Source organism: Neomonachus schauinslandi, chromosome 13, assembly GCF_002201575.2.
Source record: "Neomonachus schauinslandi chromosome 13, ASM220157v2, whole genome shotgun sequence".
In the NCBI taxonomy this organism is placed as follows: domain Eukaryota; kingdom Metazoa; phylum Chordata; class Mammalia; order Carnivora; family Phocidae; genus Neomonachus; species Neomonachus schauinslandi.
The window spans coordinates 25,842,389-25,858,999 of NC_058415.1; the positions used below are offsets into that span (position 1 = coordinate 25,842,389).

General features: G+C 44.2%; 1 protein-coding gene across 3 annotated transcripts in view; it reads left to right on the top strand.

Annotated features, from left to right (window-relative positions):
- NTRK2 (neurotrophic receptor tyrosine kinase 2) overlaps positions 1–7,665 on the top strand; it is a 321,206-nt gene extending 313,541 nt beyond the window's left edge. For all 3 annotated transcript variants that reach the window (XM_021677950.2, XM_021677951.2, XM_044920358.1), the window contains 2 exons: positions 5,705–5,863; positions 6,680–7,665. In XM_021677950.2, coding sequence (XP_021533625.1) covers positions 5,705–5,863; positions 6,680–6,865 — 345 coding nt within the window. In that variant the 3' untranslated portion in view covers positions 6,866–7,665. The remainder of the gene's footprint in view (positions 1–5,704; positions 5,864–6,679) is intronic.
- The last annotated feature ends 8,946 nt before the right edge of the window (positions 7,666–16,611 follow it).

Genomic DNA, 16,611 nt, shown 5'->3' on the forward strand with positions numbered 1-16,611 from the left:
CGTATCTACACTTGATCAGCAAGTGCCAAGATTTCCCTAAATTCTAGTTTTCCAATGTGGAAAAAATGAATCATATTGTTTGTTAAGCCATGGGAGAATTTTCACAATTTACCCTGTGACCAAAGAGTATGTACCCAAAGAGTGCTCCTTGGGTAAGAAATATTGTTGTTGAACTGATTAGATGTGTCTAATTTGATTTAAAAATAGTAAAGTCATTGATTACTAACACAAGATAATTTTACCCATGGCCTTCTAGTATTTTCTTCAGGATTTATTGTCTTAAACACCTTGAGCACAGGTATATTTAAAGGATGCTCAGGCCTTGGTATTTTAATTAGAGCACAGTGGTTATTTTTGATTAACCAGATCATCCTATCCATGTCACCATCAAAATTATGAGGTATCTGGGAAACAAACACTAAGAAATAACTAAACAGTTCTTTTCTTGAAATGCTTTAAAGACAAGATCCATTATTTTCCATAACTTGATTTATTTTAGATGCTATGGAATTCGTTTTGGTCACAGGCCTCAGACATGGTTCTGATTTATTTCACTGACTTAAGCAAGTTGCAATGCTTAGAGGCCAAGATGGTCATCAGTCCTTGTGTTCTTCACTCCTTAGCGTTCTTCTTCTTTTGAAAAAAGATTGATTTATTTTATTTATTTATTTTAGAGAGAGAAAGGGAGGGGGAGAGAGTGAGTCGGGGGAGGAGCAGAGGGCGAGAATCTCAAGCAGACTCCCCACTGAGCACAGAGTCCCACTCAGGGTTCGATCCCAGGATTCATGAGATCATGACCTGAGCCGAAACCAAGAGGCAGACGCTCAACCGACTGAGCCACCCAGGCGCCCCACTTTAACTTTCTTCTTTAGTCTGCCCTTTTTCTCCAGCTTCAGAGGATATGAGATGCTAATCACTATATGTAGAATAGTAGTCCTCCATATTATGCATTATGACATCTTTCTAGCCTTCCTCCCCGGATCAAATAGTCTCAGGTCAGTACCATAGACCCCCGCCCCCCTCCCCCATCTACTGCCCAGAAGGCAAATCAAGGAAGGGATAGGGCTCCCCACATAACTCAGGGAGCTCTCATACTCCATGTGAACTCCAGAATTTTTGGTTGAATTTTCACTAAATGTTTCTTATTTGTAGCATCAAATAGATGAGCCAGCTTCTATCAATTTAATACAAGGTTGGTTCTGTCAGGAGTTCAGAGAGTTACTAGAGGTTAGGTAGGAGAGTAGTGAACCCTGATCTCTTTGAAAGAACATGTTGAGAATTCCTCTCCAAATATCAGCACTCATAAGAAACCCGCTCAAAGACATGATAAGCTTACCAACCAACCCCCTCATGCCTGGCCAGATATAGCCGAGAAGCACCCATCTTTCTTGAGGCAGGTGATCTGTTAGCAAAAGAAAGGAGTGCCTGCCATGTCGCCAGAGCTGTCCTGAGGGGCGCTGGATTGTCTTTGGGCAATTCACTGGGCTGCAGCAGGACTGAGAGTTCCTTGAAATGGTGTGATTTGAGCTCGTATTCAGGAGCTCTTTGGGGAGTAGGTAGAAAGGAAAGGGGATCAGACTTCCAAGAGGCATGAGTAGGTTCAGCCTGGGTGAAGCACCACACAACTGGGCCTGGGGGCTGAACACGGGGCACGTATTAGAGATTGCAGAAGCAGGATGCACAGAACGACCTGTGGGAACAAGTACAAGACGTCCAGTGGGCAGACATTATTGTGTGCCCTGACGTAAGCTACTTCAACTCTCTGAAATTACGGGGCATTATTTGCAATAGGAAGGCAAACCAATGTGTACCCCTGAGTGTAACTACTGGGTTCGAGTGAAATTCTGAGTGGAAATTCTTTGTAAAAGTGAACGACTCTGTGCTGATGGATGATGATGGTGGCCAAGTGGTGGTGAGTGATTACGGAACCACAGCGTTTTGTGCTAAAAATAATCAAGGGCTGGTCTAACCTGTCCACATTTTATCAGTAAGCCAGCCCTGAAGTGACTCAGCTGAGCTAGTTAATCGCACAGCAGGAGCTAGGTCCCCAGTGTTTTGGGTTGAGAAAAATAAACCTCTCAAGTCCAAATCAAGTCCCCAGCCACGTGGATTTCCCATCTGTCTTCAGCTCAGTCTGGTGAGTTTAGGGCCGGGCCCGCGCCTGACCCGCCTGGATCCTGGATCCTTGGAGAGCCCTGCCCGGCACCGTGGCAGGTCCGGCTCTCGAAGCAGCGCTCCGACTCGGCGTGTCATACTTGGGATGGCATTCCATCTCGCGGATACTGAAGCCAGGGTGTGAGGGCAAGTTGCCAGGTAGCACAATGCAAAACAAATGCCTCGTTGTGCTTGTGGCCACTCAGTACGTGGTTTTGTGAAGTCCAAAAGCCATCCAGTCGCTGTGACTGGAATGTGACAGTGACTTGTAACAACGGTGACTCTATTCCCCCCATCCCCTTGGTCTACTTTTGTGACATGCTCCAAAGTGCTGAGAAAGGCCTGCAAAAGAAATGCTCAGAAATGTTCTAAGTGGGTTTGGAAAACTTGTGAACCCTGTCTGAACTTTTATTAGATTCTCCCACCACTCACCCGTTTGACATCAGAACAAGGAAAGCATTATTTATCACAGCATGTGTGAAATCCCAGAAGGGACTCTTGAAAAGAATTAACGTGAAAAATGTGTCCCGAAGAGACTGCAAGCATAAAACAAATGATCAGATGGGAAAACATGTAAATCAAAAGTGGAATCTTTCTTTCTCCTTTAAAGGAAACAGGAGCTTGTTCTTTGGCCATTAGCAACCCGGGACAGAGAGACTGGGAGGCTCGGGGCCGCCATCGGAGGAACCCCAGAGCACTTGTCCCTGCAGAGCAAGGCACAGAGGAGAGTCGTGTGCCCTGGCTCTTCTTAATGTCTCCAGAATGGAGGAGATAAGGTAGTAAAGGTTACGGGGAAGGGAGAGACACCTTGAATAAATTAGTGCATTGGAATTCACCAAGCACTTTCACAAACGTTGTCCGTTTGAGTGTTTACCTCACCATCACCCTGGGAGGTATAAGTTGTTACCCACACCTCATAGTTGGAGCAACTAGTCAAGGGTTTGGCAACTAGTCAAGGACACCCAACGAGGAAGTGGTGTCCTGGGACCCAGCTTCTAACATCGCAACCTGTGGGTTGTCCATGACATTACCAGCGTGTATATGCAGGAGTATGGAAAGCATGGTATCTTGTTAGGTTAGCACATCCCACAGTGGGACTTTAGCTGTCTGATTCTAGACGTATGGAAGCGATTCTGTGACTCTCTCCCTCTCCCCACAAACACACATTCAAATTAGTTTAATTCACTAAGTTAAACAAAATTAAATCTGTTTTTTTTTTTCCGCCAAACTCCCGAGACACGTTAAGAAGACTCTGTGCATCATGACTCTCCAAGAAGTGAGGCAAGTTACAGGTTACAGCATATTTGGCATGTCTGACCTAGGAACTTCTGTGGGGAGCTGGCTCTTAATGTTTTGAGGGCCCAGTATCCAAAAGGTTACCACATGTTTGTCCATAATGTCCTAGTTCTCTTTTTATCTCTCACAGACCAACTATATCTTGATCATAAATCTGGATTTTATTTTATTATTATTTTTTTAAAAGACTTTATTTGACAGGGAGAGAGACACAGCGAGAGAAGGAACACAAGTAGGGGCAGAGGCAGAGGGAGAAGCAGGCTTCCCGCGGAGCAGGGAGCCCGATGTGGGGCTCGATCCCAGGACCCTGGGATCATGACCTGAGCCGAAGGCAGACGCTTAACGACTGAGCCACCCAGGCACCCCATAAATCTGGATTTTAATTGCAATATTCCCATAAAATAAATAAATATGTCTTTTTCACTAAAAACCTGTGCAGAGACCTCTCACTCCACGGGACTCTGCACCGTGTAGCTCCCTGCACCCGCCACAAAGCTTCTCCTTGCTGCTGGTGTGTGGGCTGCCAGCACCTGAGCCGATCATTCCACGTTGGTCCTTGGGAGTATCTGGAAACAGGGGAAACGCCTTGTGTATTGGCAAGTTTCCTTTCCCAGAGTCCTGAGCCCACGGGGCTCCAGGGTTGGGAGCCGGGCAGTTCCTCAGCAGGCCAGCAGCACCAACATGGCGTGCTGAGATGGCCACCGGCATCCTCTCTGGCCCGTCAATGCCTGTGCCACACAGGTTCTGTTTTGAATATTGACCCTGATGGGAAGTATTGACATCACCTCCGGGGCATGCCCGGGCAGCTCCATGAAGGGTATCTGTGCCCATGGAAGCATAGCTGCCTCTTACTGCCTGGTGAGAAGTGAGAGACAGAATTGAAAGCGGATCGAAGGCTACCCACCTCTACTTAGTGTCTGAGCTGGGGGTGTGTTCAAAGCTGAACAGTAAAGATATGAAGGCACCTCACCCCTGACCCAGGAATTTATGTCCCTACTTGTCAGATCTGGAGTCCTTGTACAGAGAAGAATGGAGGAAAAAACCCCACAGGACACCCTCCTCCTTCGACACTCAAGCTCTCTTCGATGCTAAGAGCATCGCTGGAAATCGCCAAGCATGTTACACATCCCTGACACGCTCAGCTCCTTGGGCTCAGGGGTTGGGCAGCATTTTTCAGGCACCGTTAGTCTGTTTCTTTCCTTTAATGAGTCAGAAATGGACGCTGACGATTGTAATCGGGCATCCGTCTGAGAACGCAGGGGCCGACGGTCTAACCCCTGCTGTCTTTGTGCTCACCTGTCACCCGGGCATCTGGCAACACGTTTGGGCTCGTAGTGCTGGGTTTTCCAGCATGAAAACTGGGACCCACCACCCACAGGGCTACTGTGCAGAAATCTGATCATGGTTTTAAGTCAGACAGCCCTGATGGGCTACAAACCGAAACATGAAATTCTTAACTTTTCTCCAGGAAGTCGGAAATCATAAACAAGTGTCCTTGTCAAACAAAGTACCCTATGGCTGGGGTAAAGCTCTTGCCATCTAATGCCTCAGCCTTACTGTTTTCATAAAATGGACTTTCCCCAAACTGGATCTCTTTATTTTTGTACACAAGCTCAATTGTAGTAGAGGAAAGTCCTAAGCTTGGGGTCTGAAGACTTGACTTCTTTGTGTCAATAGCAGCCTGTGCCTCCATTGCTTCATCTGTAAAATGGGACTAATCATTTTTGCCCTGCCCATGGCTGGGTTGTGTGAGGGCATCTGAGGCAGCCCTGTGCACTCATCCTAAGACCTGCAAGTGGAAGGAAGCTCCGGCCTTGCTAAGAAAGTAGAGTCATTTGGTGGATCATTTTGGACACAGCTTCCTACTTGTTTCCTGGCCAAAGTTAATTAGAAGACCGAGTCACCTTCGTACCAGGAAGCACGTGTGTGTGTGTGTGTGCCTGTGTGTTTTATCCAGGATGAACATCTGCCCCATCGTCATCTCTTTCTGCCCTATCTAGTTACCAGAAAGAGAGAACAGCAAAAAAGTATGAAAAAAATACTTTGACCATTCTTTGCCCTCTGTCTCTGTTGCTTGTTTCTTATAAAGAAATTGTATTTCCCTCGTGTGTTTATAAATAATTAAAATTAACAAATACAAATAAAGGAAAGGACAAAAGTGCCCCCCCCCATTTGCATTCTACCCTTCTTCCCCCTGATGATGGGAACTTGGTTTTCGGGTGACTGATGCCTCCTTTCTCCCCCTCTCCACCAGGTCGGTGGCCACACAATGCTGCCCATTCGCTGGATGCCTCCAGAGAGCATCATGTACAGGAAGTTCACCACAGAAAGTGATGTCTGGAGCCTGGGCGTCGTGTTGTGGGAGATCTTCACGTACGGCAAACAGCCCTGGTACCAGCTGTCCAACAACGAGGTGCGCAGTGGGCTGGGTGAGACCCCCGAGGGCTGACGTCCAGAGGCGTCCCTCAGCTGGAGGCCAGGAGACAAAGTTGTGTGGCTTTGTGGGGAGCAGCACCTCCCACATGGCCTCTCTGTACCTAAATGTCATGGCCAAAGTCCAGTCACTCCCTGAGTTTAAGAGTTCTAGAGAAAGAAAAGCAGTGTTTGCTGACACATTTGGGACCCGCCAGTGATGGGACAGAGGAATCGCTTTGTGCTGCTCATCTGGTAAATTTGTAGCAGATGTGGCACCTTCAGAATCCAACTAGTTTTTTTGGTAGTATTCCAATAAGGTTTTAAGGCTTTTTTTTTTTTTTTTTTTTTTTTTTGGCACATTTCACTAGAACATTCTAGTGTTTTATTTTCCCATTTCAATTATTTTACAACTATTGTCTATACTTGAGGCATAGCTTCTTGGTCAGGCACCTCACATCCTCTTCAGGCCCACATCTGTCTTTTATCCCAACTCCACTCATTTCCACAGCTTGGAATTCCCTTGTCAGTCAGCACCCTGACGTGAAAGTTCCAGGCTCCATCGAAGGCCAGTAAGACTAAAACACATTGGAATTCCAGAGTGAGGTGTGGGAGCATCCCACAGAGAGAAAGCATTTCTCCACCAGTTTGGTGACATCGGTGTGCCTAGAAAAAGGGATATAAACCAATGAAATTAACCATGATTTACCAACCTAGAATAATTGTTTAGGGCAGCCCTCTCCTTGCACGGACATTTGTTTTATTGGTTTTGTTTTTCTTCTTGTCTGATTCTGTCTTCGATCTCTGTCCTGTCCAGGTGATAGAATGCATCACTCAGGGCCGAGTCTTGCAGCGACCTAGAACGTGCCCCCAGGAGGTCTACGAGTTGATGCTGGGGTGCTGGCAGCGAGAGCCCCATATGAGGAAGAACATCAAGGGCATCCACACCCTCCTTCAGAACTTGGCCAAGGCATCTCCAGTCTACCTGGATATTCTAGGCTAGGGCCCTTTCCCCCAGACCGATCCTTCCCAAAGCACCTCCTCAGATGGGCCGAGAGGATGAACGTCTTTTAACTGCCGCTGGATGCCATCAATCTGCTGTTCTTCACTCCGACAGTATTAACAACAAAGACACCGAGAGGCTTTCAGAGGGAAGCCATGTGCACTTCTCCATCCGTAGACACAGTATGAACTTCTTTTTGGCATTGTCTCTTTCTCTCTTTCCACCTCCCTTGGTTTCTTCCCTAGTTTTTGTTTTCTCTTTTCTTCTTCCTTTTTTTTTTTTTTTTTGGTCTTTTTTCTTTTTTGGTCTTCCTTGCTTCATAGCCCTTACCCCTTCTTTTGAATCAATCTGGCTTCTGCATTACTATTAACTCTGCATAGACAAAGGCCTTAACAACCCTAATTTGTTATATCAGCAGACACTCCAGTTTGCCCACCACAACTAACAATGCCTTGTTGTATTCCTGCCTTTGATGTGGATGAAAAAAAGGGAAAACAAATATTTGACTTAAACTTTGTCACTTCTGCTGTACAGACATTGAGAGTTTCTATGGATTCACTTCTATTTATTTATTATTATTACTGTTCTTATTGTTTTTGGATGGCTTAAGCCTGTGTATGAAACAGGAAAACTTGTGTTTAATCTGGGAAGCCTTTATCTATGGGAGATTAAAACCAGAGAGAAAGAAGATTTATTATAAACCATAGTATGGGAGGAACAAAGACAACCATTGGGATCAGCTGGCGTCAGTCCCTACTTAGGAAAAACCCAGCGACTGTTAGCTGGGAGGAATGTATTCGGCACCTTCCCCTGAGGAGCTTTCTGAGGAGTAAAAAGACTGTTGAACTCTGTGCCATGGACTATTCTTTTCCCATCACCAGAAACACTAGGGTGTAGTCCAGAGAAAAGATGGCTTCCATGAGACGCAAGATGGCGCGTCACACACCCGGACAGTCTTGTCTTTGCAGGTCATGGTGATTGATAGCACTGGTTTGTCTTTCCAGGTGTTGTCCACTGAACCTTTGTCGAGTTTAGCTGAAAATGGGTGAATTCTTGTCCAGATATCGTTTCAGGGTCAGGTGGGAAAGCCAAAGACTTGCAAAAGATAGGACAAGCTATAAATTCGGAGGCATTATATTGAACTTTTCAGATAGCTGTTCCCTCCGACCCCTCCCCTCCACCCTACCTGTCCTTTAAACTGTGCAAGCAAAATTGTGCATGGTCTTCGTCGATTAATACCTTGTGTGCAGAAACTACCGCTCCAGACGTCGTGCCCCTGATATGTAGAGCAGATCCATAAAAGGTATAACTTATATAATTAGGGGAAGCTAATGGAGTTCATTAGCTGAGTATAAATGTCTCTGGGTCGTATGGTGGCGATGGGTTTTAGCGAATATGGACCCTGAAGCCTGGATGTCCTCATCCACGTCGAACAGACTGTGGGACTGTGGGAAGGGCAGACTCAGTCCCCGAGAGAAAAGAAACCTCACCCTGGGGGCATCACATACATTGATGTTCAGTGTGCACAGGCCAAGACCCTGCTCTGGGCTCTGGTTGGGAGAGAGGTTTCATTCCCAGTGTACTCCATTGTCAGTATGCTGTTTTGTTTTTTTCCACTCCGTTAAAAGAAGTAAAACTTAAAAAAAAAAAATCAGGCACAGCATGCCAATGGGAAGCTATGCCCAGACCGAGCTTTGGAGGTGTGCTTCTGGGTATAGTCGTGGGTTTTGTGAAAAGAGGTTGTAAATTTAAATAGAAATTTACAGTTATTTGGATGATCGGTTTTACCAAGGAAGAAAAATATTTCTGTTCCTCAAGAAAACTTGCTACCCTCTGTGAGGGGAATTTTGCTAATTTGACATCTTTATAACACAAGACAGATTGAAAGTGAGTGATTTTAATTCATCTTAGGACATTTTATTTCGTATTTGTTTCTGAAGGTGCCATTGCTCTGTTTCGGTTTTGCTTGCGCCCTTAATTCCTGGAGCACCTTATTTTCCATTTATAGGCTTTGAGAGCCCGTTCTCAAAAATACAAGTGTCAATTAACAGAGAACAAAAGGAAACCGAGTAGCATCAGCAGTCAAGTGGAGGGGGTTGAACAAGATGAACCCTACAGTCCCTTCAAGTTCTACACTGGCCTATGAGACACAGGAGTTGAGTTGATTGTTCTCTTTGTCGGTGAAAAAAAAAAAAACAAAAAACCCTCCAGAATACACACAACAATATAACGAAAGCCATATCTCCATGATATATACCTGCACGTATATATCCTATTAAGGACCCATGGTACTGTTAAAACACTGTGGCACTCTGTGAAGCAGTAAAGAAGGGGCAGATTTGTACAAAACCTTTCTAGATTCCATCAGTGATGACCTGAATACCTGCACAGGTTTGTCATTCTGCGTGACTGGTCAGCTGCTTGGGGGCGGGGAGGAGGGGGGTGGCGGGGTGGGGAGAAGCTGCAAGTTACTTGTTTTATTTTAACAGAGAGCAAAGGAGACAACTACGCTAAGGGATCAAATTCAAGAAGGCCTGCACAATTTTAAAGCAAGGATTTGTTTAAGGCAAATGAGAAGATGGGAGCATTTTATTCCATTCCAATGTGTTTTCCTCTGAAGGAAAAAAGCAAAAAACAAAAACAAAACAAAACAAAAAAAATCTCCTTACCTTCTGACAAGTCCCTCAAGGTCTTGAAATTAAAGGTTCTATGCAAGTGCAATGTTTTACAGTCATTTATATTGCTGATCATTATTATTTTTTTTTCTCTGTTGTCTCAAGAGTATGTGATTTCAGAGACGTCTCACATTGAAAGAATACCAGATTGAACGAACCACAGAATAGCTTAAAATAGTCATCGCAGTTCTTCCACCATCCCCTCTTCTCATGCTCTTTTGGTTTTTAGAAAAGGAACATCCTCGTTCTGAAGTGTAACGATCACAGAACATGGCCTGCTACCCGATTTGTGAAAAACTCCAACAGCAGTAGGGACGAACCTAATTCTCTCGCCCAAACTCAGTCTGACCATTGTTTCCATTTACTGATTGTTTTCATAGTTTTCCAGGCGCTTTTCACATCTGTTAGCCAATTATTCCCATTTTTTATAAGTGAGGAAATCGAGGCTCGGAGAAGTTGAGTGGCATGCTAAAAATCTCCAGGCTCGCTTCTGGCACCAGTGGGATTGAATCTAACTGTTCTGACTCTGAAGTTCATGATTCCGTCCACTAGAGACTCCAGGATACAAACGGTCCAAGAAAGCAAGCACGCTGGTAAACTCACGAAGCGGGACATGGTTGGAAGAAGAAAAGGAAATACGTGAGATGACAAGCAGCTGAAACGTCGTGATATATAATCATGCTCATAGCTTCAGCTCAGTCCTTGTACACTGAACCAGCATCATAATCAGGCTCATTTAGAAAACATTCTGAACTATGCGATAAAAGATCCTATCAGAATCCATATTATACATATGTGTTCACATCCGCGCTACCTGTGGTATTTTCATGTATTTATATGTGTGTTATAAATACTTGATTTATACATATACAGACACACAGACACAGGGTGTTTGTGTGGCTTATGTATAAATGTATAGGCACACAGCACTAGAGATAATGATAAGTAGGGTGCAGTATGAATCATTTGCTTAAAATCTGCTAAATAACCAAAACGTTTTAATGTCCCATTGCGGTTAGTGCTTCCATTCTCCGTGTGGGTAGGACTACATCGCACTTTTCAACTCTGTGCAGTACTGCATGGGTGGAAGACATATTTAAGATAATGTGCTTCCCAAAACAACTGAATCAAAGCCATCCCACTATACTGAGTCCTTTCCCTGGCTCCTTGCAAAGGAGAATGCAGACTGAAATAGATCTCCTTACGTAAAGGTCCAGGAAAGGAAAATTGGTTTTTTTTTTTTGGTCATCGGTTTGCACATTTGCGTTATGCTCACCTTGTCCCACTGTGACCCCTTTACACTTCTGTTCAGAGTCCAAGCATTCCAGAAGAGAACCGGAATGTCGGGAGCCCAGTGTCTCACAGGCCAATGGTGAGAAGTCCAAGACCCTACCGCAAGGCGAGCGACTCTTAGGAATTCCTCTATCTGAGTGGGAATGCAAAGCAACAACAGTACAAATGCTGTCCTTTGCAAAGAGCCATGACAAAAGGATCCCCTGGTCAGGAACAGATGTTTCTTTTTAACCTTCCCTTTTTGCCAATTGGATCTTCTATAATGCCAATAGTATTAAATTGTATGTCTAATTAAATAAATGACTCCGTACACACACACCCTCAATTCTCTTGCTCTCTCTCTCTCTCTCTCTCTTTTTTTTTTTTTCCTCCCATTTGAGGATTTTCATTTCCAATGTTGAGTTCGGTTTCGCCCATCACAGAAAATCTCACGAGGGGAATGGCCGGTGACCCAATCCTCAGATGGCTAATGGAAGTTAAAGCATTTCCTTCACAGTGCGTAACTGTGGAATGCAGAGACTCCCAGATTGTGATAACAAATGTTATTCTAAAAAATTCGGGGCAGGAGAGATTCGTAGTTAAATACGACAACACATGAAAGGGTATTTTCTCATTGTTGGGGCTGGAATGAATCACTGCTGCTCAAGTCAAAGGTTCTTGAATATTCTTAGTTTTTGCATTGTGCCCACCTTCTCCTTCTACCTTTATTTATGTATGTATTTATTTATTTATTCATTTATTTATATATATATTTTGGCTCCATTCATCACAAACACAAAGCAAAGCAAAAAAATATATATATATGTGTGTATGTGTCGCAGGCAAAACACTGTGAAATTCACAACAGCAACCAAGCAACTCTTCGCCATCTTAACATACGTCTCAGGAGACGAAACGAGAACACATGGGGATGTCATTTTTTTAAGTCTATGCATTCTAGGCCAGGTCCGTGTTTGTTTTCTTTTTTTTTCTTTTGGTCTGTGCATTAACGAAAATGATCCTGAGTGAAGGTTGGCTGAACGTTCAACATAATGGAGCAAGCATAATAAAAGCTGCTAATAGCCACATGTTTGGACTGGAAAAAAAAAAATCAGAGAAAATGAAATGAAATGTATAAAGGCCTACATCTTGCAGCTTGTATATCTTACTATTGCTTTAATAATGTATAAAACAACTGGAAATGTTTTAAATACAAGGTCTTTGAATTAAATGTGGATTTTAAATATGTAATCCCTTGACAAATGACCAAATTCTTGTGAAATATTGCTCCCTGCATTCATTGATCATTACCTATCACTTACAAATCTGCCGAGAGATGTGGACACTCTCTGCATCTGCTTCTGTACATGGAGAGATGTTTGTATATATCCAGGCCATATACACACACACACATTTCAATATCTCTCTGAAGATATATTGCCCCTTAAATTGTGACCTGGTATTTGGAACCCTCTTTTTATTTGCTTTATTTTCCTTTTAATGTGACGTCTCTGTGCTAATACTTACTGGTTCTTGTTTTGCGATCTGTTTTGAGGTCCATTGCTTTACTAAGACCCACTGCATCTTGGCTGATTTCAAAGTGACACCAGAATATCAGTGTTTAAAAAAAAAAAAAAAAAGTTTTGTTTGTAAATCATGTGACCAGCTTCTCTCAACCTGACATGGAGAGTCTCTTGTACTACAGTGTATTTAATAAAAATGATGTCTTACAATAAATAACATCCTCCAAAAGAGACACTACAAGTTACATGATGATTACTTTAAAAATGTATAGCATTTTCACAAGGCATGTGTGCTCTTTTTTTCAGTCTGTCTTTTTTCTGTCCGTCTGTCTGTATTTTAATATGGTCACTGCAGATGCCTGCAGTGTTCATTAGTTGAAGGCAAGAAGAGTATGTGGCCTTTGGAAGAAGTTCCCTGGCTCATCCCTCCATAACCTGGCACTTTCAACTTCTACCTTGGATAACTGGAACATCACTGTCCAATAGAACTTTCTGTGATGACACAAGTGTTCGACCTTCCCTGTCCAATGTGGCTAGCTGGCACTTGAAATGGGGTCAGTATGACTAAAGAACCGAACTTTACATTTGACTTAGTTTGAGTTAGTTCACATGTAAATAGTCACGTGTGACTCGTGACTACTGTGTTGCACGCACAGCACAGAGTGAGGAGATGGAAAGACTGATTTCTAGCAGGTCAGACCTAAGAAATCTGCCAAGAAACAAGTTGGATATCATGGCATCCCAGGGTAGGGGCATCTTTGAGGATCAGAATGACCCAAGAGCAGTAGCCAAATTGAAAATGCCACCCTCTCTTGGCCTCTCGGTTAACCAGTGTTTCCTGGTTAAACGTGATGGAGAGCAATGTACGGTGGCTTGTCAGGGGTCTCGTAGCCTGTCTCTGCCTCGCCAGCAGGTGGCCCACCCACACTTCTCCTTCTCAGGATTTTGCAGTCCTATTTTCCAGTGTCTGACCTCTTCCCCTCCATCTCCTCTGAGAGGAAGGGAGACATCTGGGCAATATTCCTGGTGGAGGCTTCAGGAACATAAAGTTTGGCAGCGGATTATCCCCAAATCCATCTCCTCAGGAACTCTGCCCTCGTGAAAGCCCCTCTCACTGGTGCAGATAATGTTTTCCTTGAGGTGAAAAAAGACCAGGTTAACACTCAGCAGGGACTTGGGGAATTCAAAGTTGTGTAAGGAGGGAAACAACGTGTCCAAAAATCCAAATAAGATCATGAGTCCCTGTGGGATGGAGAGTCTATCCCGCTCAAAGAAACCAGATTAAAGGACAAAGGTTAAATTTATTGGCGCCTGGCCAGCTAGAAACCAATCTGGACTATTAAAGATCCACACTTCCACCAGACCATATTCTGATAGTCCCATTGTTGAGACAATTACAATGCTCTCTGTTTAAATTCCAAACCCAAGGTCAAGGTTTCCAGCATCCTTGCCTGCTTCCTCCTCAAACACATTCTTGTAGTTCACCCTTAAAGATGCCTAATTTCCTGTTGGGAGCAACACTCTTGCAGTACTGTGATAAGTAACCGCTTACAGCATGCCAGGGTGTTAACGTACGTGCGTTAGTGGCCTGTGACTGCTTTCACAAGTTACCACACACTGGTGGCTTAACACAACGGAAACTGATTCTTTCGCAGTCCTGGAGGCCAGAGGTCTGAGATGAGGTGTTGGTGGGGCCACACTACCTCCAGAGACTCTCAGGGAGAATCTGTTCCTTACCTGGTCCAGCCCCTGGCGGCCCCAGATGTTCCTTGGCCCATGGCCACATTGCCCCAATTTCTGCCTTAGAGGTCACCTTGCCTCCTCTTCTTTGCACCTCTCCTCTGTGAGTCTGTCTTAGAAGGATATGTGTGACTGCATTTAAGGCCCATCTGCATAATCAGGACAAGCTCCTTCACTCGAGATCCTTACATCTTCTCACTTACAAGGTGACATCCACAGGTTACGGGGTTTACACCATGAGCATATCTTTTTGGAGATGACTATCAACTACAGTGTATTATCCAACACTTAAATCAATCCTGTAAGGCAGGTACTATTATTATACCCAGATGAGAAACTGAGACACTAAAAGTGACGAAACTTGCCAGGAAGTTTGATCAAAATAAATTGAACAGTAAATATAGCGCTTCCTATTTGCCAGGGAGATAGTAATTTGATGCTCAAGGGCTCCTACTCCAGGTAATAGGCAGAAATGCAGGTGTCTGGCTAGCAGAGGGAAGGCCTGCAGGTGGGGTTTGGGCCATGTGACTTGGTGTTTAGGGCCTGGTAGAAAGCAACTCAATGGCCCAGTCTTGTGGGAACAAGGTTATCAGTGGGAGCTAATGCCAAGATTCAAGGTTCGAGGAAACTAGAGAGTTTCTAGGAAGTTAAATGTGGGGGGTGAGGTCTTCAGTCATTAGGGGCAAGGTGAGCATTTGGCCCTTAAGCCAAAGCCCACAGTCAACTGAGCATTACCAGCAAGGTCTTTGGGGTACTTTCCTAGTGCTCCTAATCCCCACCCTCAACCACACATCAGTCTCGGGGAGGGTGAGCCTGCAGGTTGAGGGAGCCACCTCAAAATGGGGTTCTGAGGCTTAAGGAGATGTTAGAACCTCCTTTGCAATAAGATCCCTGCACATTTGGCCATTTCCCTAATGTCGGGTTCTGCGGTAGGCTCCCATAGTGAGGGCTATCTAACAGCTAACTACCCTGCCCCCCCCCCCCCCCCCCGCCGATGGTGTTTTACAATGAATGCAAGCTTCAGACTGGACTCATACAAACAAGCAATGATATATCATCAAGATCACAAGCCTGCTTATGTAAGCCAGGAAACACCCCCTCCCTGTCCTTGCATGGAAGTTACACTCCAAGGCAGATGCCATGATACACGAAGATCTGGCCTACGTCCAGATCAGGTGACAGGGAGAGACAACATAAGACCCAGGAAGCTGCCTTTCTGGCATGAGAAAGCCGGGCTTGCCAGATTCTTTTGGCTCCTTCATGCGGGATGGACGGCACTTGTACCATACCTCTAATAAATCCTTCAGAACCAGCCATTTCATATATCTACAAAAACCTTTAATGCCCCTTATGCTAATTAACAATATTTAAATACCAATTAACTACTCAAGTCATTTCTCACATGGGCACTGCACCTTTATGTCAGCTATAGGGTATCTGTATATCATTATATATGTCACGATACCTAATCACTTCTAGTGTAGAGGCTGGATTCAACCTGTACACACACATCACATCTACACACAGACTTTAAAGCTAATTGCCATGCAGACAATGTAACCACCTCCTTATGGACAAGCACAGCCTTTTATCCTATAGGAGATATGGATCTGTAGATACCAACTCAAGTGTGGGAAATGCTACTTTCTACTTTTCCTTTAAGTCAGTTTATGTTTGACTCAAGTCCACATCGCACATGGGCAAAATCAATCTCAACAAGTACTGGGTATGCCTCCTTTTTCTCAGGTAAGCCATGGATCTCAAGGCTCATTGATCCCCAGGAAATATCCTAATTTACTGCTTATCACCATCCAGTGGTGCTGGTGCTAGAGTTGAGGAGCTTTGCATTTAGGACAGATGCATCAGGAATACCAGAGCCATCCCCAAAAGCCCACCACCTCCCTGACGCCCTATCCACTAGGTATTGTGACTATCTACTTTCAAGAAGGGTCACAAAGCTTTACCTCCAAGACTTTAATTTAGCTTTCAGTTTTGTTTGGCTTGGGGAGATTTTTTTTTCTTTTTTCCCATTCTGTTATAGTTTATCAAGCATATGTACATGTTCAGAACAAGATGGGAGACTCTGTGCACCTGTTCAGTCTTCCATCTTCCTTGGAAATATCAAAGCTTTCTTCCTTAATTTGAGATGAGGGTTCTCTTCACATAGTTTTATTTTTCTGGCAAGGTGAATATTAGAGCAATTCTTCTCAGCTTTTGTTGTAGGTCAGAATCACTTGGATAACTGAAAAATGTAGAAGCCAAAGCCTCACCTTGAAAAAAATTAGTTTCTATTAGTCCAAGGTGGGGCAAGAAATAGGCATTTTTTACCCCAAATTCTTTAAGTGTTTCTAATATGCAGCTAGGGTGGAGAAATACTCTTCTAGGGGATGATAAAACTCAGCCCCAAAATTTCAACAATCCAAACAAAAAATACCTGGTGACAGACCTAGGACTTGCCTCAGCAGAGAATGGGCCAGACAGAGAAGGGTCTAGAACTTAAGTTCAAGAATGCTAGATGAAGTGCTAGATAGATTTG